We start from the raw sequence: 21,503 nt of genomic DNA on the forward strand, positions 1-21,503 counted from the left end.
ATAAATAAACGTTGTATTAAATTTCACATTTATTTATTTACTTATTTATATTAGTTGATTCATGAATGAATGAATGAATGAAATACGCAATTAATTAATTCGTTCATTCATTCATTTACAGGTTTATCTATCTATATATATTTTTTATTATTTCTTTTCAGTTTTCTTAGCAAATGTACTTATTTGTTGATTTATTGTTGACAAAAAGACGTTTGATTACATACATGTTACAAAATTCAGGCACATTCTCGGACAGCCTAAACCGGTACTCTGCTCATCGCTCAGCTACATCTCCGCAGAAGCTCTCTCAGCCGGCCGGTTAGCATCATCATGGCGAACGTCGCGGACACTCGGCTGTACGACATACTCGGAGTTTCACCTTCTGCTTCCGAGAATGAACTAAAAAAGGTACACACCTTTTTAAACGACTACTAAATATGCAAGACTTAGAGGAAATCAAAAGAAAACGTGAAAGGTTATATGTGCAGTGCGGCCTTACGAGCAAATGAAGGTGGGCTAGCAGTTTACTGATTGTCAGCTAAAGCTAAAGATTTCTTAGCATTCTTAGCCATCTAAAACACCTACTAGTTGCGTATTGCTAATCACATTTTATGGGAAATGTTGGTGTGTTTGAATTACTTAAGGTGGTTATAAATTTGACTGGTTATTGAAAGTTTTGAAGCGTGCCTTTCTAAAAACTATTAAGTAGCCACGAGTGCGATAGCTGTCGGTGTTGTGCTGAAAAACAGTACCCTAGTGTAAAAATAGCTTCCATCACGTTTAGCATTTGTAAATAAAGTTTTTGGTAAATTTCAGAAATAACCTCAGTATAAGTAAGTAGTGACTGTCTCGTGTTTCTCCAGTATTTAAGGACGTACTAATCTATTTTACTATAGGAAAATACGGGATTATTTTTTAGGATCTAAGTTTCCATGACGAAAGCTGTCCTATTTCTGACCTCTAAAGAGTTGAGTCCACTAAATCTAGCTCATGATTCATTATTTGTCCGCAAATGCTTCCAATGGGACGTTATTATCGGAGTAACTGTAAGATTGTCACATGTGCGTGTAATCCTGTAGCTTAACCGCCTGCCTAAATGAATAGCACTACCTATAAATATACCTAATAATATATTAAAAATATAAAATGTAGATAGTTACGTTTACTATAGGTTGTGACAAACGTAAAGCCGTTTGTGATCTCGAACCTACAAACATTTTTATAGTTATTACAACTTCGTGTAAAATACGCTTCGACGTTTGCGCTTTCGACAGAGGTGCTCTTTTTTCGCACAACACCACTAGCTAATAGCCTGTATCTTCTCAGTGACGAGGGTCCCTTTACCAGACGAAATGTAGCCAGTTTATTTAGATGAGTTATTTCCTGCAACATTTCGTAACACTTTGGTGGTTTGACAAACGACTTAGTCGAATTAATGTTCTAGGCAAAGTTGTGCAGCAGCGACAAGCAAACATCCATCCTCCGAAATCCCAAGTGAACACGGTGGCCTCCAGATTTCTTCCTGTAACTAACAACTAGTAAGCACACTGTGTACTTAAATGAGAGATCCTAAAAATTGTGCCACTAGAGTAACTGGGAAATAATGACTTTAACATTAACGTTTTTATTTTATTTTAATGCTTACATTAACATGTCGGTTTTTAATTGTTTGGTTTAAAAAAAAGGTTACATAAACATTTATTATTTATTATTGCAATTTTGCTTACACCCTTTCCGTTTAAAACTATTAGATTATTTAAAGAATTAATCCAGAAAAGTTTTGCTTTTATTTAGGATATATTTTACTCTAAATTTAAATCTAGATATTATTTAAAACAATACAGAAAAAAATGTATTTCCAGTTCAGGTACATTTCCACCAAATTGAACGTTTGTTATAGAGCTGATTGATTGATTATTAAAAAAAATTAGCGATAGTGAATTTATTTAATACAATTATTAACTGATTTGAGAAATACATTTCACAACTTTTCCATTTTAAAAATGCCTCATTTTATAGGATATTGTTCAAATTAAAAAGAAAAAATAAGTTAATTTATTTCATGTTATTTTGTAAAAACAAGCCGCTCAATTAAATGTCTGAGTGGAATTGTTATAAGAAGAAACAATGCTTTACTTTTTTGCAAAAACAAAAAAGCTTGTAGGCATTTCACACGTGAAGCCTAGACTATATTTTGCATTTATTAGAAATTTATTCTTAAGCTACTGTTTATATTATTGCCTACTCCCTCACCAATGATCATTCTCAGGACACTTTCAGTTTGACTGACAAGTTTGTTTTTTCACCGGAAGTCGTCTTTCTGCAGCAACACAGTTAACTGGTTGTCAGTGCTTTAAAGGTGCATTATGTAGAAATGAAGTAAAAAATTACATCCTGTGGTAAAATTTAGTTACTGCAATCACTTTAAACAACTCTGGAGCTTTTTGCCGGCTGTTGTTAAATGACAATTCAGGGGTGGACCTTTAAAGCGCCGAGCGCCAATGGCACTAGATTTTCTCGTCGGGCGGTAAATAATTGACGACTTACCGCCCGGGTGGCGCCCAAGCCTTGTTTGTCATTTACACACTGGCTTTCACCTACATCATGGCCGCGCCCTGTAAAAACCCGCCGTTTTCGTTTTGCGCACTCTAGTCACATACTGCACGTACTGCACTATGTGACTAGAGGTGCGCAGGCGTGCACGTACTGCACTTGTACATGCAGTACGTGCACGATTCTAGTCACGTGAACTATAAGTTCACTATAAAAGACGAAGTGAAACCACGCTAGAAACACACAAGCATGCAGGAAGATGGCGCCACCACAGGGATGGGATTTCTTGATGAAACCTCTGGCAAAACGCTTTAAAACTGGTGAGGAGAAGCGAGACCGTTCAAAACGGTATGAAGTAGAGAAACGTGTGCGTAGGTGGAATGATTCTTGGCGGTTTAAAGAAGACTGGAGGCGCAGAGAATGGCTTTCAATTCCGTTACATATGCAACGACAAAATCGAGTTTTGTTGAGGGAACAAACAAATTGAAACTTGAATATGTTATTATGTTTGTGAATGTGTACAAAATAAAGGTGTATTACATTTAAAACGGTTCAGTTGTTATTTTGACTCGTTTTGGCAGCTGACCTGCGGGGCCGGTAGATTCTTGGCGGGGCCGGTAAATTTTCAGAGTTACCGGCCCGGCTGGCCGGTTGGTTTTGAAGTTGATGTCCACCCCTGCAATTGTCGGCTCTGCAGTATTAGCTCACGGGGTCATGGCAACCTCACACTCACTGATAGTAAACAGTAGTTACGCCCCTCCTTGTTTTGAAAGGAGAAAAACTGACGGCTGGATATGAAATATGTTTCAGTATACCCTTCCATCCAAAATGACTGAAACTTAAGTCTCTTCTGGGATTTTCTCATTGTAACATTCTCACTATATTCTTACATACTGCACCTTTGCTTTAATGTTTTTTCATTGCAGACCACCACTTTCAGTCTTTAAAGACTTTTGTCTGTCTTCAGCTGACATGTTTTCACGTGAAAGCTTTATTTTATTGTAGTTTGCTCACTTCCTCTTTGCTTGATTGGGACAAATAATTGTTCAGACATATTTCCTTATTTGGATCACTCCATCAAAACAAGTTGAAATGTTACTCTCCCAAATCATAGAGGTTGCTTGGATACTGATAATGTTGAGCTTAGTGCGGAACGTGTATTCCCTGAAGCCCTTTAGCTCATATCAGCTCACTACAACCTGTCTGTCCCTCCATCATATCACACAGACTGAAATAGCTGCAGCAGCCTTCTATGTTAATATTAATGTTGAGTGAACAAAATGCACAGATTATTAAGAAAATCAGAAATGTGTCAATATCAAGATATTCACAAAATTCATGACTTTCCACTGTTATTTCATGAATCTGTTATTGTGAAAATGACTGGGCCATTGACAAAAGTACATGTTGTAAAAGCTTGCAAAACAAACTGTACCAAAAATATTTTAATAAGTTTTTTCCTGATTATATGATTTTTGTGATTGTTTTGGGCCTAAATTAGATTTGTAGTACAAATAAATTTCACTCAGCCCTGGTATGTGGATATTTGTTTCTATTTAAAACAAGGATTGATGTGATTAATAATTTTATTGCCCTTTTAGTCATAAAAATTACTATTTATTGCCAGACATTCCTATATCTGTGTCCTGATATTTTTGATAGCAAGGTTATCATGAATAGCAATGGGTAATGCAGGAAAGTAATTTTATATAAAAGCTATTTTAAAATCTCAGTGCCCGAAAACGGCCCCTCAAAACATTCGTCGTCATCGTCTTCCTCCGCTTATCCGGGTCCGGGCCGCGGGGGCAGCATCCTAACTAGGGAGCTCCAGACCGTCCTCTCCCCGGCCACCTCCACCAGCTCCTCCGGCAGGACCCCGAGGCGTTCCCGGACCAGATTGGAGATTTAACCTCTCCCAACGTGTCCTGGGTCGACCCGGGGGCCATCTGCCGGCAGGACATGCCCGAAACACCTCCCCAGGGAGGCGTCCAGGAGGCATCCTGACCAGATGACCAAACCACCTCAACCGACTCCTTTCAATCCGGAGGAGCAGCGGTTCTACTCAGAGTCCCTCCCGAATGTCCAAGCTCCTCACCCTATCTCTTAAGGCTGAGCCCGGCCACCCTACTCATTTCGGCCGCTTGTATCTGTGATCTCGTTCTTTCGGTCATTACCCAAAGCTCATGACCATAGGTGAGGATTGGGACGTAGATCAACCAGTAAATCGAGAGCCTGGCCTTCTGGCTCAGCTCCCTCTTCACCTCGACAGATCGGCTCAGCGTCCGCATTACTGCAGACGCTGAACCAATCCGCCTGTCGATCTCCCGATCCCTCCTCCTACCCTCACTCGTGAACAAGACCCCGAGATACTTAAACTCCTCCACTTGAGGTAGGACCTCTCCCCTGACCCGGAGTTGGCAAGCCACCCTTTTCCGGTCGAGAACCATGGTCTCAGATTTGGAGGTGCTGATCCTCATCCCAGCCGTTTCACACTCGGCCGCGAACCTACCCAGCAAGAGCTGAAGGTCAGAGCTGGATGAAGCTAGGAGGACCACATCATCCGCAAAAAAGCAGAGATGAGATTCTCCTGCCACCAAACTCGACACACTCCACACCACGGCTGCGCCTAGAAATTCTGTCCATAAAGGTAATGAACAGAACCGGTGACAAAGGGCAGCCCTGGCGGAGTCCAACCCTCACCGGGAACAGGTCCGACTTACTACCGGCTATGCGGACCAAACTCACGCTCCTCTGGTAAAGGGACTGAATGGCCCTTAACAGAAAGCCACCCACCCCATACTCCTGGAGCGTCCCCCACAGGGTGCCCCTGGGGACACGGTCATAAGCCTTCTCCAAATCCACAAAGCACATGTGGATTGGTTGGGCAAACTCCCATGCCCCCTCCATCACCCTTGCAAGGGTATAGAGCTGGTCCACAGTTCCACGGCCAGGACGAAAACCACATTGCTCCTCCTCAATCTGAGATTCAACTATCGATCGGACCCTCCTCTCCAGTACCTTGGAGTAGACCTTTCCAGGGAGGCTGAGGAGTGTGATCCCCCTATAGTTGGAACACACCCTCAGGTCACCATTCTTAAAGATGGGGACCACCACCCCGGTCTGCCACTCCACAGGAACTGCTCCCGATGATCACACAATGTTGCAGAGACGTGTCAACCACGACAGTCCTACAACATCCATAGCCTTGAGATACCCAGGACGAATCTCATCCGCCCCCGGGACTCCGCCGCTGTGTAGTTGTTTGACTACCTCAGCAACTTCTGCCCCCGAGATTGGACAGTCCACCCCCAGGTCTCCCGGCTCTGGTTCCTCCTCAGAATGCGCGTAGGTGGGATTGAGGAGCTCCTCAAAGTATTCCTTCCACCGTTCGACTATAGCCCTAGTTGACGTCAACAGCTCCCCATCCCCACTGTAACCCTCAAAACATTATTAAACAAAAATAATAAACACTTGTTTTTGTTTTTCCAGGCCTATCGCAAACTGGCCAAAGAGTACCACCCTGACAAAAATCCAGATGCTGGAGACAAGGTAAGAGGCTTCCAAACACATTTAGTAGCAGCAACAAAAGCTGCTGTAGCAAAATAGTTATTTGAATATTTTATAATGATGCACTGATATGAAAATTTTGGGCCAATACCCGATATTAGTATCACTGTTCTGGTTGGTAACTGATATTTGCAGATACCGATATACCGACTGTAGAAGTTAAGTCCATTACTCGAACTTCTGAGGCTGCTAGACGGGACCTGGTTGACGCTCTGTGTTGATCCGATGTTGACTATTTAAATTACCATTTGCTTAAAAAACAGCCTTAAGCGTGGAATTGTTATGATAATGCTTCTTGTTTAATGTCGATTGCATTCCAGGTGAAACAATGATAGGAGTAATTCGCTTACTTTCCCATTCAAACGTCTTCACGCCACAGCGGTCAATAACCTGTTTGCCCTTCCGGAATAGTGCCTGACGCCAACAATGACATCACTACCTTTATTCCGACCAGTAATAATGACACGCCCACATATCAATTAAAACATCAAGACCAAAGAAAAGGAAACAACATATTTGGCTCCTACACTGACATTAATGCTTCTAAAATCAGCAGATTTTGTATAGAATGAAAACTATTAAAGCTGAATTTGCGTTATTATGTACACATAACACACACATTTACGGTTCTGAGATTATTTAGTCACGTGACTCAACAAATACACATCATTCCCCTCACCCTCAGAAACAGGCAAACAGATGGAGACGAGATGGAAAAAATATCGGTTGTTAATATTGGCCCAGTTTTATTAATTGAACTGATACCGATATGTTAAAAAATGACTAACATTGGCTGTTACCGATACTGATGTCGATATATTGGCCATCCCTAATATTTTAACAGGTTTATTTCAAAATCACAAAACAGCAGTGTCTCTTGTAGGATTGAAATAAGATGGTGATTATAAAAGAGCTTTTAGTTGTTATCTTTTTCAGGCCTACATGACCTGAACTCTTTCTTTTATTTTTCAGTTCAAAGAAATTAGTTTTGCTTATGAGGTACTGACTAACCCAGAGAAGAAGGACCTTTATGATCGCTGTGGAGAGCAGGGACTACGGGAGGGAGGAGGAGGAGGGCCTGGCATGGATGATATTTTCTCCCACATTTTTGGAGGAGGACTCTTTGGGTTCATGGGCGGACAGGGCAGAGGACGCAATGGAGGAAAAAGGAGAGGAGAGGATATGGTACACCCTCTGAAGTAAGTATTTTAGACAGTTAGGCAGGCCGTTTGAAAAAAGCTACCTGTTGTAGTCTTAATTTTAATTTCCTTCTGTGTCACAGAGTTTCACTTGAAGATCTGTACAATGGCAAAACCACAAAACTGCAGCTTAGTAAGAATGTGTTGTGTAGTGCCTGCAATGGGTGAGTGTGCTTTCCACATTTCTTATTAAAATGTTACTGGCATTTAACAACAGATGTAAACTTTGGTCACTATTATAGCCCTCACAACATGTGCATGCACATTCAGGAGTTATATTTACAGCACATAATTCTTACAGAGTGTGTGTTTTGAAACAGAGTTTTAAATATAATTATTTTTTAATAACCGTGTTTATACATGATTTTCTCCTTGTAGTCAGGGGGGTAAAGCTGGAGCGGTGCAGAAGTGTGTACCATGCAGAGGAAGGGGTATGAGGATCATGATCAGACAGCTGGCCCCAGGAATGGTTCAGCAGATGCAGTCAGTCTGCACAGACTGCAATGGAGAGGGTAATGGACTCATGCAACGGATAAACATGGATAATGTACAAACATGTGAGAACAAGCTTTTAATCAAGTCTTTGATGTGTGTGGTTTTGTTCAGGCGAGGTTATAAATGAGAAAGACCGTTGCAAAAAGTGTGAGGGTCAGAAGGTGTGTAAGGAGACTAAACTTCTGGAGGTTCATGTGGACAAAGGCATGAAACACGGACAGAAGATCACATTCTCTGGGGAAGCTGACCAAGCTCCAGGCGTGGAACCTGGAGATATAGTTCTGGTGCTTCAAGAGAAGGAGCATGAGGTAAACAACCTGCAGCACTCACTTCATTAGTTCTAAACACGATTGTTTGAGAAGCGTCTTAAGCCTAATTTATACTTCTTCGTCAGCTCAATTGCGGAGTTGCATGCGTGCATTAACAGAGACGTTTTCCCTTTGGACTTCTCCACATTCTGCGGATCGTATCAAAGCAATTCCCCACCGGGACAACAGAGGGCGTAGCTTTTTTCTGGGTTAACCTGCTGCCATTGCAGTCACGTCTTCGGTCCATGATGGTGTATTTACTATTGTGTTTATTTCAGATATATTTGTTCCTCATTCTCCTCCACCTCTTCATGCAGTAGTCACCTTTAAACCCATGTGTCACTTAATTCACGTCCACGAATAAAGGGTTTGCTGCGTATCTTTGTACTCAGTCCTGTATTCAGTTACAGGTGTATGAACGTTTATATCAACAGACTTTTCCCACGAGACGTTCTTTAAACTGCTCTAGGTCTGCCGCTAGATATCTTGGGCATTCTTTTTACATATCGAGAGGGATTAATAAAGTATTTTTGAATTTGAATTGAATTTGTGGTATTGTTGACCAGTTTAAGGAAGCAGCATCCTGACCAATCACAGGCTTGCGGCCTCAGTCACTTTTGGCGAATAGTTAAAAATTTGGGCATGCCTCCATCACCTTCTGCGTGCTTGCCACAGACCCTCACATCGATACATAATGGCGACGCATGTCTTTGTACCCACGCAGATGGAGAATTGTAAATTAGGCTTTGAGTTGTCAGTGGATAAAAAACACAAAATTTAATTTTCAACAGGAATTCCGACGTGAAGTCAATGACCTTCACATGGTCCAGCGCATCGGACTTGTTGAAGCTTTGTGTGGCTTCCAGATGACCATTACACACCTGGATGGACGGCAGCTGCTTATCAAATACCCACCTGGCAAAGTCATCGAGCCAGGTATGCTCCCCATCTTTTCTTTAGAATTGGCCTACACTAAATGTATGCATGTATTTTTATAACAATAGTTAACTTTGACCTACTAATGTAGAAGTAGATGTTTCTGAAATTCTATATATAACTTTTAAAATACTTGCGTAAAAGTGAGAAATCGTTATTTAAAGCTGCTTTTCGGAGTTTTCCTCTTTCAGAAATTATGTATGGTTTGTCAGAGATCCGTAAAAGTGATAATCTTATCATGTATTGTGATATAATATAAGCAATACGTCTTTTTTTTTTTTGCTAAGCACGCCCCCTGCCCAGCAGAGCTCTGTGCAATAGGAAACCAAGCGCCAACAAGAACTAACCAACAGCGTTAGACTGCCGCTTAGACGCTTCAAATTTAAGGAATACCTCGGCTGATGCAGAGTTGATGAACTTTTCACGGACAAGAAAGTCTCTAAAATATAAATATATGAAAACACAACATGACATGAGCATAATACTCGTAAAACAACGTGTTTCAGCTCTGTTTGTCGGCTACAAAAGCACATTTATAATCAAACCTGAAGTCGCCATCTTAAAAAAACAAAGGAACTGCATTTTGTGATATGCTTGTCAGCCACTAGATGGTGCCATTGGATAAGCGAAATACACCGGAAGGAAGCTTTAAGACAAATTTCTGAACACTTTAAAATTTTTTTTTACTCTTTCACTTATTTGTGTTCCAGGTTGCGTTCGAATGGTGAAAGGAGAGGGAATGCCCCAGTACAGAAATCCATTTGAGAAAGGAGATCTTTATATCAAGTTTGATGTTCAGTTCCCAGAAAACAACTGGATTAGCCCTGAAAAACTGAATGTGAGTTGCCGAAAGCAAAATGGAAATGACCATTTCTACTGTTTAGAATGAAAGGATTGTATTTATTTAATTTTTTCCTTTAAGGACCTGGAGAACTTGCTACCTGTTCGTTCAGACAATCCTGACATCGCTCCAGATGCAGAGGAAGTCGACCTGACAGATTTTGACAGGAGTCAGAGTTCTGGCAGCGGGGCGAGGAGAGAGGCCTACAACGATAGTTCTGATGAGGAAGGGGGCCACCATGGCCCAGGGGTGCAGTGTGCACACCAATAGACTCGTACAAAGACTTGCATACAAACATTGTTTCAGTTCCATTGCTAATACCATTTCAGACTTGTTGCACATAGTCATTTATCCCCCTTCATGATTTCAGTGAAAAAGGAGTTACATAAAACCCAAATAAAAGTAAAAATAAATAAATGAAACCCTCCTCAGCTCCATTTATCCCTCCACCTCCCCAGAGATGCTGGATGTGTGATGCTTGTTTTGCGTTTTGTGGACAGTAGTGCTTATCGGTTGTCTCAACTTGGACTGTTTCTGTTTTAATTTTAAGCTTTTCTCTTTACTGCGGAAAGCACCAAAGTAGTGTTGTTTGATCCGTTACATGCAAGCGCATGCACCTTCTTGCTAAAGATCTAGATTATGTAGATCCTCAGTCCAGACACAAAATAGAAATCGTCACGCCTGCAGACAGTTGAGTGTGTTCCTGCTAGCTAAGTGCCCCGTCGCTACATGAGCCAACCCGATTCCATCTCTGCACAGCCTGCTGTCAGCCAACCTTTAACCCACCTCTCCTGTTCAGTTTGTCGCTTGCTTGTTAAAAAAAACATGAGCTTTACCCAGTTGTGAATGTTTGAAACTACAGACTTTGCGATGATCTTTGTTGAAATTAATGACACACTTTGTATGTGTGAAATGCAGTGGCTCAGTGTGTGTGAACTGGTAGAATGTTAGCTTAATAGGCTGGTAGGTATTCCTGCTTTGCGGTGAACTGCAGTGAGAATGGATATCTAATCTATGTAGTTGATGATTGGGGGGGGCGAAAAGGAATGTTTTTTTTCTCTGATGTAGCGCTTTCCGCTCTCCTCACTGGGAGCTCCTCTTGTCTCGCGTCACACCAAAACCTTCTGTATTTGACATCTCTACCAGTAGTAGTTCCTAGCTAATCTAATGTTCTTTCTTCTCAGCCTAATATGCCTGTAAATAAATACAAGTCCTGTTCCATAGGTGCACTCAGTGTTTACAGCAGTGGTGTTCTGTTGTCACAACCTTTTACACAAGTGAGCAACATAATTGTTCTGTTCACATCAAGGAAGATTAATGGAGCTTCTGTAAAATCTTCACATAGGCCTCTGGTTCATTGTGTGATTGACCTCTGGGGATAACTATCTACACACACTTAAAGGAGTTATTAATTACATTACTGTTGATGCTTATGTTTGTCAAAATGGTAATTAAAATGTATATTGACAATGTATTGGTTTCTCTTTCCTTTGTCTTTTACAGAAGCAGAATTTGTAGTCATTTTTAAGTTGGCAGTTTTAGTTCTTTCTGAAGGTCTGGTTGGACTTTGGCTGCTTTTAGCGCTCTATCAGAGCGGGAGACATGACTTATACAGGGAATTAGGTTTCTTTTAAAGGCCTGACACTTTAACTGTCCAATTTTTTTCCGAAACCCCCAATGGCCAGGTGAAATAACTGGACTGAAAGGGAATAAAAGTATTCTTGAAAGACATTCAGAATGCCTGAAGAAACGAATGAACACTATATATTAAATTATCATAAAAGGAAAATAACTGGGTTCAAAATAAACATTAACATGTCACACAAATGATAGAAAATAATTTCTAACTGAAAATATCAGGACAAAGATGTTTTAGAGCCAAATAAAGGCAGTTGTAGCCTCTCAGTTTGTTCCATCTTCTGTCTCACTGCTGTGCAGTTGAACTGGAGCCAAGAGTTCCTTAAATCCCATCGTATTCCTTTGGATACAAGAGTAGCTTTAACTCAAGAAAACAACAATCTTGTTTTGAGTTAAAGAAGTCCAGGTTACCTGTTTCGCCTGGACTGCATGATGTAAGAGCGCTCTCTTCTGAGCTGCTCCAGCCTCTCTCTAACAACGGTCTTCTGCTGGTTTTTGTCTTCCTAAAACACAACAGAACACATAATAGTTATCATTCAAAACAAACTAGAAGCTAAAACAATACAGTGGGATGCAAAAATTTGGGCAGCCTTGTTAATCTTCATGATTTTCCTGTATTTTTGGTGTTATGATAAATTTCAGTTAAATATATCTTATACAAACAGTGATACTGAGAAGGAAATTCAAGTCAATAGGATTTACATAAAGCGTGCACCTTATTTCTAAACTAATTTATCTGAGATTTTTCTTGCTCTGCCACTTTGAGCCTTAACTTGAACTGTGCCTATGGTCTTCCGTTTCCTCAACATGTTCCTAACGGTGGAAACAGACAGCTGAAATATCTGAGACAGCTTTCTGTATCCTTCCCCTAAACCATGATGGTGAACAATCTTTGTTTTCAGGTCGTGTGAGAGCTGTTTTGACACCACCATGCTGCTGCTCTTCAGAGAATAATTAAAGAGGAGGGAAACCTACAATTGGCTCCCTTTACTTTTCTCATAACTGGATTCGCCTGTGTAGAGAGGTCAAAGGTCACTGAGCTTACCAAACCAATTTTGAGTTCTAAGAATTAGTTCTAAAGGTTTTGGAATCAATAAAATGACAACAGTGCCCAAATGTATGCACCTGCTAATTTTCTTTAAATACTTATTGCACATTTTCTGTAAATCCTAGAAACTTCGTTTCACTTCTCAAATATCACCGTGTGTGTCTCCTATTTGATATAATCAACTGAACAACCAGCGATTTATACAGGAAAATCGTGGTGATTAACACGGCTGCCCAAACTTTTGCATCCCACTGTATTAGCTCCTACCATGGGTAGGTCCTGAGTGAGATGGATTAGTCGGTCTGTATTCTTCAGGCCCAGCAGATCTTCTTCTGCCTTCCTGTTCTGAATAATCGCCAGTCGCTCTTGAACCTAAGAAACAAACCTCATCAGGATCCACTTTCCTCAGCAGAATCTTTTACACGTTTTTCTGCTTTTTTTCTCACCCTCAGAAACTGTCTCTCTTTGTCTCTTTGATGCTTCTCTTCGAACCGTCTTTGCATGTCCACCAGGTTGCGCATCGTTCTCTCTCTTTCCACTGCAGACACTGGATGAGTCGCTCGTCCCCTCTCCATCAGAGTGGATTCCCTCGTGTTTCTCTCTGAAAAGCTGCCTTCTTTCTGCAGCACATCAAACAAACAGCTGGTTAGATGGTGAACGAGGCACCAATCACAAAAACAAAAACAGAGAGATCTTACTGTTGATTCCTGAGAAGATGTCAGGTCTTCATGATCTGAGTGTTGCAGTCCTCTGAGGTCCCACTGCTTGGACTCAGAGGGACACGCTTCCACCTCTGACACTTCTCTGGTAGCGCTAGCTCTGCGATCAGATGTTTCAGAGCAGAAGCCATCTGTATTCTCATAGGAGTTTCCTGAGATGTGAGGTGAAAAAACCTGCAGTTTCTCTGTTTGTGGGTCAGATCCAGCGTCTCTCTCCTCTGGTTGATCCGGTTCCTTTTTCTGGTTCTGCTGATAGAAGAAAAAGATCATGGCTGTGATTTAAGGTGGACACCTGACTATTGCAGCTCTGCAGTCAGTAGGATTCACCTCCTCCTCATTTATCTCCAGAACTGTCTTTTCACATCGTGTGGACAGGAGTTGGGTCTTCATACTACTCTGTCCATCTTGGCTCAGTTTGGTTTCCTCATCTGCAACCTTCTCTTCGTAGCCCACGTCTCCCTCAGTTGGTTTGCTCCAAGCAAAAGTGATCAGAGATCTCTGTTTCTCAGAGTTCTCATGGCCATTTGTTACACCATTCTGCCCTTCTTCATCTGCTGCAGAAAGACCCTCGGGTGCATCACCCTGTGTTTCTGGTGCACACGAGATCTCCAAATAGGGAAGGTCTTCCATGACCATTCCACAACCTGCATGGATCAAACACGTATTACATCTCCCGTGCAGGAGTGCATTTTCTGTTTCCGAACATGAGCCGCACCTGCACAGACTTCCTGCTTGGCAGAAACATTTGCAGAGTGGACTTCCTTCGGTTCACTTCTGACTGGCGCTGCAACTGATTCACCAGCAATCTCTTCATTGTGAGAGGATACAGGTCCTGTTTGATCAGTGCTGGTGTTCTCAGTCAACTTTGACCCTGAAGTTGAGGGATCATCAGACATCAGGAGGTGGAGCAGGTTGGTGAACTGCTGTGTTTTTGTCTCAGCTTCATATTTATCTCTCAGAGCCGGGACATCCCATGCATTCTGATAAAAACCCAGAAATGTACCACAATTACTTTTGTACTTTTACACATGTATAAAATGTACAAGCTCAAATCTAAACTCACTTGGCCCTGGAGTGCTTGGAGTAAATTAAAAGCTTGGACTTCCTGGAGCTCTGTTAGATCGGTCACAAGGAACATGGCACAGTCTTCCAGAATTTGTGACGACGTTTCCAGTGTTTTGTTCTGAAAGGTTGTTGTTATTGAAGGATTCTGAGCCCCACTTTGTGTCTGAAGCTGATGATGGATTTGCCTTAACCTCTTTATACAGCCAGCCTTCAACGGAGCTTGCTTGGTGTCTGAAAACCCAACATGAAGAGGATTTTAGAGGATTATGCAAGCACGCATGCACGACATGCACTCATGATAGAAAACTTGAATGCGTTGTACAACCTGACTCTTGCAAATTCTCCACTGAGATCTGATGCAACAACATGATCAGGTGTCTTCTCTCCTGCTCCTGAGTCAGCACCAGCAGCTGCAGCTCTGTCTTCTAACACAACACAATATATTTTAAAGCTGAGCAAATCTAAAGATCGAAAGTTAAATTCTCAATACCTGCTGCAGTATCTTAAAGTTCTCCTTTTCTTCTTCTTCTCCTCTATCACGAAGCCACAGTGTGACTTGCTCTGCCCTGCATGGACTAGCAACCTGTGGCCTGAACAGAATAAAGTCAAGTGCACGTCACACATCACTTTGACGTTTCTTGGCTCACCATGCCTCCCAGGATTGTCGGGCTGCCAGAAGAGCGCCCTGGGATGTTTTCTCCCTCTGAGCTCTGTGAGTTGCCAGGCTGATGTAGAGACACAACAGTCTCAGACTCTCTCCACATAACCTCAACGAAACACAAGCAGATATCTTGAGCTTTAATTCAAGAGCATAGAATGTACTTTCACATACAAGCGAGTCAATCTCAAGTCACGTTTGGTACCTTTGACCCAAAGACGTAAGTGTTTTTTGTTCTTGTTGACGAAATGTTTTTAACTCGTTCAGGAAAGTAACAGCAGACCAGGACTCTGGATTGATGCCTAAATGTGACCTCGAGCAGGTCCTGCAGGGGCAAAATTTTACCTCAGTGCTTTTAATAATAATAATTTTATTATAATATGAATAATAATAATATGAATAATAACATTAATAATTATAATACAAACAAATACATTTAAATTAAAGCATCTTTCTAAAACCTCAATATCACCATACAAGAAAGGCAATTAAAACATTCAAACTGGTACAAGAAAACATCAATACAGTACATAAAACCAGAAAGAAATAAAATGACAAATCACAACTGATTATAATGAATGGGCAGTTTTAAAGAGGTGGGTTTTCAGCTTCGTTTTAATGTGGTGGAGATATGTGGTGTTGAGTTTAACCGGTAGGGTAGATGCTAGACTTCCCATGGTGGCAAGTTGAGCAGAGGGGTTGTATAGGATCATAGAGGCTGAGGTTCTGAGCATATGGGAGGGTGTGCATATTTGTAGGAGCTGAGAAAGGTAAGTAGAAGCAAGGTTGTGAATGGCCTTAAATGTAAGAAGTTTTAGCAAATGATCCTGAACTTTACTGGCAGCCAGTGAAGCTGCTGGATAATGGGGGCGATGTGATCAGATGGGTGTTAGTAATGATACAAACTGCAGAGTTTTGAACCTGTTGAAGTTTGTGCAGGGACTTCTCCAACAAGGAGGGAATTACAGTAGTCCGAGCAAGAACTGACAAGGCTGTTTACTGAGATGGCGGTGGCATGATTAGAGAGTGACGGACACGGGCGATTTATTTTCGAAGGAGGTAGTAGGCTGAACGGATAACTGCACTGATATGCGATTTGTAGAAAAGGGTACTGTCTAGAATGATACCAAGGCTTTTGATCGGGTCCAAACAGGCAACTATAGTGTTCTCAGTAGCAAATGAGAATGCTAATTTTCCTGTTTGTGTTGTCACAAATAACAACGCATAATTCCTGAAACCAGTCACTGACAGAAAACAGATGATCAATATTTTTCATGTTTGGAGCGTTTATCGAGAGCAAAGACCCATGGCAGCGTTTAAGAATGCAAAAGTTGAGTTTTGTATAATATGTCCTCTTTAAACACATCAGAAATACATTAAGCTCTCAGATTAACTATATTTCAACCACTGACTGACGTGTGAAGGCATAAACACTGAAGGAGGAACTTTATGTTTTACTTGTAAATCCTGAGTGCCCCAGGCAGCAGAGCCAAACCCAACGTGTCAGCAGACTCCAAAGCATCCTGTACAAGTCCTCCCAGCACTTCCACTTCCTGATGCCGTTGCCACGGGGGCAACATCTCCCAAACGCTCTTGGCTGAGGAATCATCAGAAAACAGGAAATGGAACTAATCTGAGGACTTCTGTAGTGCTGAGTGAGTCCAGTCAGCATAGTAGCGTTAAAATGACATTTGACGTGACCCACAGGTCAGAGTGACCTGCCCTTACTGTGGTGCATCTGAAGCATTTCTCTGTAAAGAAGTTGCATCACCGCATCATATTTCACTTCCACCAAGAGAAGGACATCTGACAAGGAGATGCTGCCCCATGCCTGACCTCTGGGGCCTAACCTTTGACCCTGCCAGGGAAATGGCAAAATGCTATTCACACCTTCTGATGCCAACCTGGAATGGAACAACATCAAAGTGAATACAAATTCAGTTTGAATGGTTTAAAACATTACATGGTAACATTTTGTCAGTGCGCCCCAGGGCAGCTACATTGTAGCTCATCTGCATGTGAATGTGTGTGTGAATAGATGAACGATGCACTGTGTTGTAAAGCACTTTGGAGTCCTCTCACTCTGAAAGACTATAAAAGTGCGGGTCAATTATCATTAAAAATGTATCGTTTATGGCAAAAAAAAATATATATATATATCAAAGCTAAGTAGGCTAAATCAGAAACTTTTATAAAATGGGAAAAGAGAAAAAGTACAAAATCAAAACAAGTAAGAAAAAAGAAATACAAAAAAGTTACTTAAAGGGGAAAAAAACTTTATATTTTCAAAAAAATTACAGTATGCTAAGCACGACAAAACCCCTAAAGTAAAAATAAGGTAACAAAAAGAAAACATGAATGTTTTTATATGTAAATAGTTTAATTAGCTGTGTTTAAAATACCACAAGAAAATAGGTGAGTTAGACACAAACTCACCTCGCCCAGCTCTGCCCGGCTGCTTTCTTCAGCCTTTTCACATTCATCACTCTGTTACAGCGCTCCTTTCTCCCCACCAGCCCCCTGGTCTAGGAACAGCAATTAAAGAAGCAAGAACACTTTAATGAACATGGACTTTATTTACAAAAAATGTCTCTTGTCTACTTGTCCGAAAGCTACTTACCACAGAGCTAAAAGTACCAGCGTCTTTACTTTGTTGGTCCATTTTGTAGTTAAGATTCCCACAGTTTAGAAGCTGGAAGTCCCAGTAAGACTGGTATGAAGGGATTTCTAATATTAATAAATAATAATCATCTGATGATCTTTCATAAAGAAGACTAAATACCTTTACCATTTCCTTCTTTTCCCTCTCCATTTTTATTTTGAACAGAACGTCTAAAACATTTTGACCAGAACAAGACCAGCTGTTGTCCCCTCTGGCAATCTGAAACAAACACGTTTAATTTATTATGAAAAAGTATAGCCATTGATGGATATTCTATTGTTTTATTTATTTATTTTGACAAATTTAGCAGGTAAAACAACTTTAAAAAACATCTCAAAACTCAATTATAACTGCTACAAAAATGGACTATTATTTAAAGTATGTGGAAATAATCAGCTTATTTTGTCCTCAGTTCTTTCACACAGCTCCCTCGGATAATGATGGAGGTTGTCATTGAGCCTTTTTCTTATATTTTCTAAAATTCTAGACTTAAAAAAAAAGGCTGACTAAAAATTTTCTCGAAGATTTATGAACATATCTGCGTTTAAATAATGGGACGAGCAGTTTGAAATTGCAGAAATACAAATCCTGCTGACACAAATTGAAGACCTGCAGCTTTTGTGACAACTGACTTCTTTGTGAGAAGTTGCACTTTGTCATCAGCCAAGTGCAACTGATTCATTTAAACATACATATAATATTTCTTTATATGAAAACTATCAAATCAATGAATGCCCATTCATTCCTTTGTCTTGTTTTCCTACAAAATAAAACCACTAAAGGCAAGCTCCTAAAAAGTGAAGGTTTTTTCTGCCAGTTTTTTTTTTATTGTTCTACTATTTTTTTATTTTTGCTTGAAAAACTGACTAAATCTTTACCTTCTTCATGGCTTCATGTGCTTCATCGCTGCTGGAGGAAACATGAAACACTTTGCAGAAAAGGAGACTAACATCATCTGAGGATAACTCCGCTCCAGCGGAAAGGCCCAGAGTCGCGTAAAGAGCAGAAACACAGTCCTGAAGCAAATTACAAGGATGTTCAGTTTTAAATTCAACACTAACACACGCACACACACACAGTAAACAAATGCCACTCTCACACTGCGTCAAAACATCTTACCTCCTCCATGTTTTCACCGCTTTGTGCTGATGAATTATACAGGATGTTACTATAGTTACAGCAGCTGGATCAGTTTACAGGGCAACAATAGTGACATCGTTGGAGACAGAGGAGCGAAATGTCACACAAAAACACTAATTCAACTGAAAATAGGTGTTTACTGCTTTTATTTTAAAGAGACCTTATTTTATTTTGACTTGCAAGAAAAATTGAGCAATTAGCAGCTTCTTGTTTTTTAATTACAGCCAATTCAGGAGAGTTCTATGGAAATAAATAAAAAGTAAGACAATTGTTTATTATTATAAGAATAACACAATAAATGCACAATAAATGCCTTTTTGTGATCAAACTGTCCCATTATTACTGATGCCCAAGTGTGTTAATGTGATTACTGAATTAGTGAGATGTTCTGGGATTGATGAGAACATTCACCATAACACAGGGGTGTCAAATATGCGGCCCGCAGGCCGGATCCGGCCCGCAAGCGGGTTAAATCCGGCCCACGAGATGGTTGTGTAAACTTTATTTTCATACTTTACAATGTAGAGTGAAAATAAACTTATCATTGTGAGCAAGTTTTCTCTGTAATGAGTATAAATAAAACAAAGCTGCGCTCAAGGCTCACACAAGAACTTGAATCACATCCTGAAGTTGGCTGCCACTCAGGATGTGACTTCTGATATTGATGTGCTGGTGAAAGCTAAAAGATGTGAAGTAAAATGAGTCAAATATACTTTAATTGCTGCATGAAACTGATCTAGCCATGTGATCTGTAAGCTCTGAATCACTAAGGAATGTTTTATTTATTTATTTTTTTTCCTCAAATTTTCAAATACACTTCAGGTGTTGCACTTGTACTATTTTGGATACACTGTCCTCAGGCTCCAGCTTTGTTTTATATCGATTGTATTAAAACAAAGAAAACAATCTGAAGTTGTTTTTAAGTTACCGGACTAGATTTTCCTCAATGTGGCCCCTGAGCTAAAGTGAGTTTGACACCTCTGCTATAACAGAAACAACAAAGATCATTTAAACTTCTGTTTATTACAGAAATGAGAAACTGAGGGAACTTGAGATTATGTTTATCACATGTAGAGCCAAAACATTGCACATTTTTTAGTATCTGCACAAAAAACAAACAAACAAAGTTTTATGTTATCTTTAATAATTCTGATCCAGTTTGTGATAAATGTGTGAAAAAAACAACCTGTGAGGTATAAAGACTCAGTGCTACTATATGTCTTACTCTTCCGTCTGTGTGTAACATCCTTGAGGTGGATCCAGTTCTGATACACGTGAGAATACATTATTGTTTGTGCAGGACGAGAATCATAAATGGTTGCCGTAGATAATTTTTGGGCACTTTTCTGGCTTTATGCAGTAGCTGTTGTGCAGGACTAGACCAGCAGGACACTGACAGCCTGGGACACAGGGCTTGAAGCAGTGACTCTCTATCACCCCCAGTGGAGTGTCAGCGTTAAAGCAGGTGACAGGACAAGGTGGGCCGCACTCGTCAAACACAAAGCCCCTCTCCACAGGACAGCCCACAGCTTTTAAACACAAAGAGAATAAAACGCTTTTAATCTTTCAGGTAGAATTTGAAATTCTCTATTTCCAAACAAAATAGATTTTATTATAATTAGTTAAAGATGGTTATTATATCTTTCTCACCACAGAGGGATGCACTTCTCCACTGAAGGACGACTCCAGCCTCTCTGCACTGGCTGGCGTAAGCCTCCAGTGCATCACACAGACATTCATCAGAATTTGCTCCACACGCACAGAGGTCATACACGCAGGCGCCGTACCACACCTCAGGAGGCAAGACCCGATGGCACGGCTCAAAGACGGAGGATTTCAGGACCTGACAACGAGCGTTCGCCCCCTTCCTGGCCTGGTATCCCGCACTCTTACACGGATCAACATCTTCTCCAGGATGACAGGAAGAGAGGGAGTGATGTCCACTTGTCACCTTAAATTAGAGTTGCTTGATAAACATGCAGCCAGACTACTTGTTTTCAATCTGTTCATAATTCAACGTCTTACTCTCCAGCCGTTCCCAAACTCAGACTCTGATTGGGCAAGCCGGCCATCAGGCATTTGGAGATCATCCTGGTGATAGCCGTTGAAGTTTCCGCAAAGTCCGCAGGTTTGACTCTTGTACGAGCCTGGCACGCTCACTTCCAGGTGGGAGCGAGGACTCCACAGCACCTTAAGGTGGACCAGTAGAGATAAAATGAATTTGCTCCTTTTCAAATTACATTTAAAACACTTGAAACAAGTACCTTCAGTCCGATGTTTGTGTTGAGGAGGACAGTGTTGGTTTGCTGCTCTATATAGACGTACGGCTCGTAGAGGAAAGGCAAAGTCACAACTTCTTCATTTACCTGAAGAACACAAATAACTGAGGGGATATGCAATATAAAAACATCTGTTTAAAGTAATCTTTAACGCCATTGCACACGAACCTTCAAAACCCAGTCTTGGAGAAGATTCACGGTGACATTTCCTAAAAACACCACCACCTCTTTAGTCCAGGACACCCCTTTTCTTCCACGGTTATCGTTTGTGACATGAACACTGCATCCAAATGAGTCATTTTGTTGCAGGAAGATGAAATGAGGGAAAAGGCAAAGTTTATTGGATCAAACCCATGATGAAAACAACCTCCAACACCTCTGAGATTGTAGAATTA

At 40.9% G+C, this 21,503-nt stretch overlaps 3 protein-coding genes across 3 annotated transcripts in view; 1 reads left to right on the forward strand and 2 right to left on the reverse strand.

Annotated features, from left to right (window-relative positions):
• Positions 1-259: 259 nt before the first annotated feature.
• Positions 260-10,276, forward strand: dnaja2b (DnaJ heat shock protein family (Hsp40) member A2b). Its single transcript, XM_015964610.3, has 9 exons — positions 260-408; positions 6,043-6,102; positions 7,093-7,319; positions 7,403-7,483; positions 7,698-7,831; positions 7,926-8,122; positions 8,914-9,058; positions 9,769-9,896; positions 9,981-10,276. Exons 1-9 carry the CDS (start codon positions 331-333, stop codon positions 10,167-10,169), a joined length of 1,239 nt encoding a protein of 412 aa, XP_015820096.1. The 5' UTR covers positions 260-330; the 3' UTR covers positions 10,170-10,276.
• Positions 10,277-11,742: 1,466 nt separating this feature from the next.
• LOC107388851 (histone-lysine N-methyltransferase, H3 lysine-79 specific) lies at positions 11,743-14,790 on the reverse strand. Its single transcript, XM_015964611.3, has 9 exons — positions 14,695-14,790; positions 14,368-14,600; positions 14,020-14,284; positions 13,632-13,948; positions 13,284-13,553; positions 13,032-13,205; positions 12,853-12,957; positions 11,949-12,040; positions 11,743-11,877 (listed from the first exon to the last, which is right to left on the reverse strand). The coding sequence occupies exons 1-9, from the start codon at positions 14,735-14,737 to the stop codon at positions 11,802-11,804; spliced, it is 1,575 nt and encodes a 524-aa protein (XP_015820097.3). The 5' UTR covers positions 14,738-14,790; the 3' UTR covers positions 11,743-11,801.
• A 5,162-nt stretch (positions 14,791-19,952) lies between these two features.
• The window catches only part of kcp (kielin cysteine rich BMP regulator), a 20,858-nt gene continuing 19,307 nt past the window's right edge, over positions 19,953-21,503 (reverse strand). The window contains exons 42-46 of the mRNA XM_015964613.3: positions 21,277-21,388; positions 21,094-21,195; positions 20,855-21,019; positions 20,480-20,780; positions 19,953-20,358 (exon numbers count right to left, since the gene is read on the reverse strand). Coding sequence (XP_015820099.1) covers positions 20,138-20,358; positions 20,480-20,780; positions 20,855-21,019; positions 21,094-21,195; positions 21,277-21,388 — 901 coding nt within the window. The 3' untranslated portion in view covers positions 19,953-20,137. The remainder of the gene's footprint in view (positions 20,359-20,479; positions 20,781-20,854; positions 21,020-21,093; positions 21,196-21,276; positions 21,389-21,503) is intronic.

This window comes from Nothobranchius furzeri, chromosome 4 (assembly GCF_043380555.1).
Source record: "Nothobranchius furzeri strain GRZ-AD chromosome 4, NfurGRZ-RIMD1, whole genome shotgun sequence".
NCBI classification, from domain to species: Eukaryota; Metazoa; Chordata; class Actinopteri; order Cyprinodontiformes; family Nothobranchiidae; genus Nothobranchius; species Nothobranchius furzeri.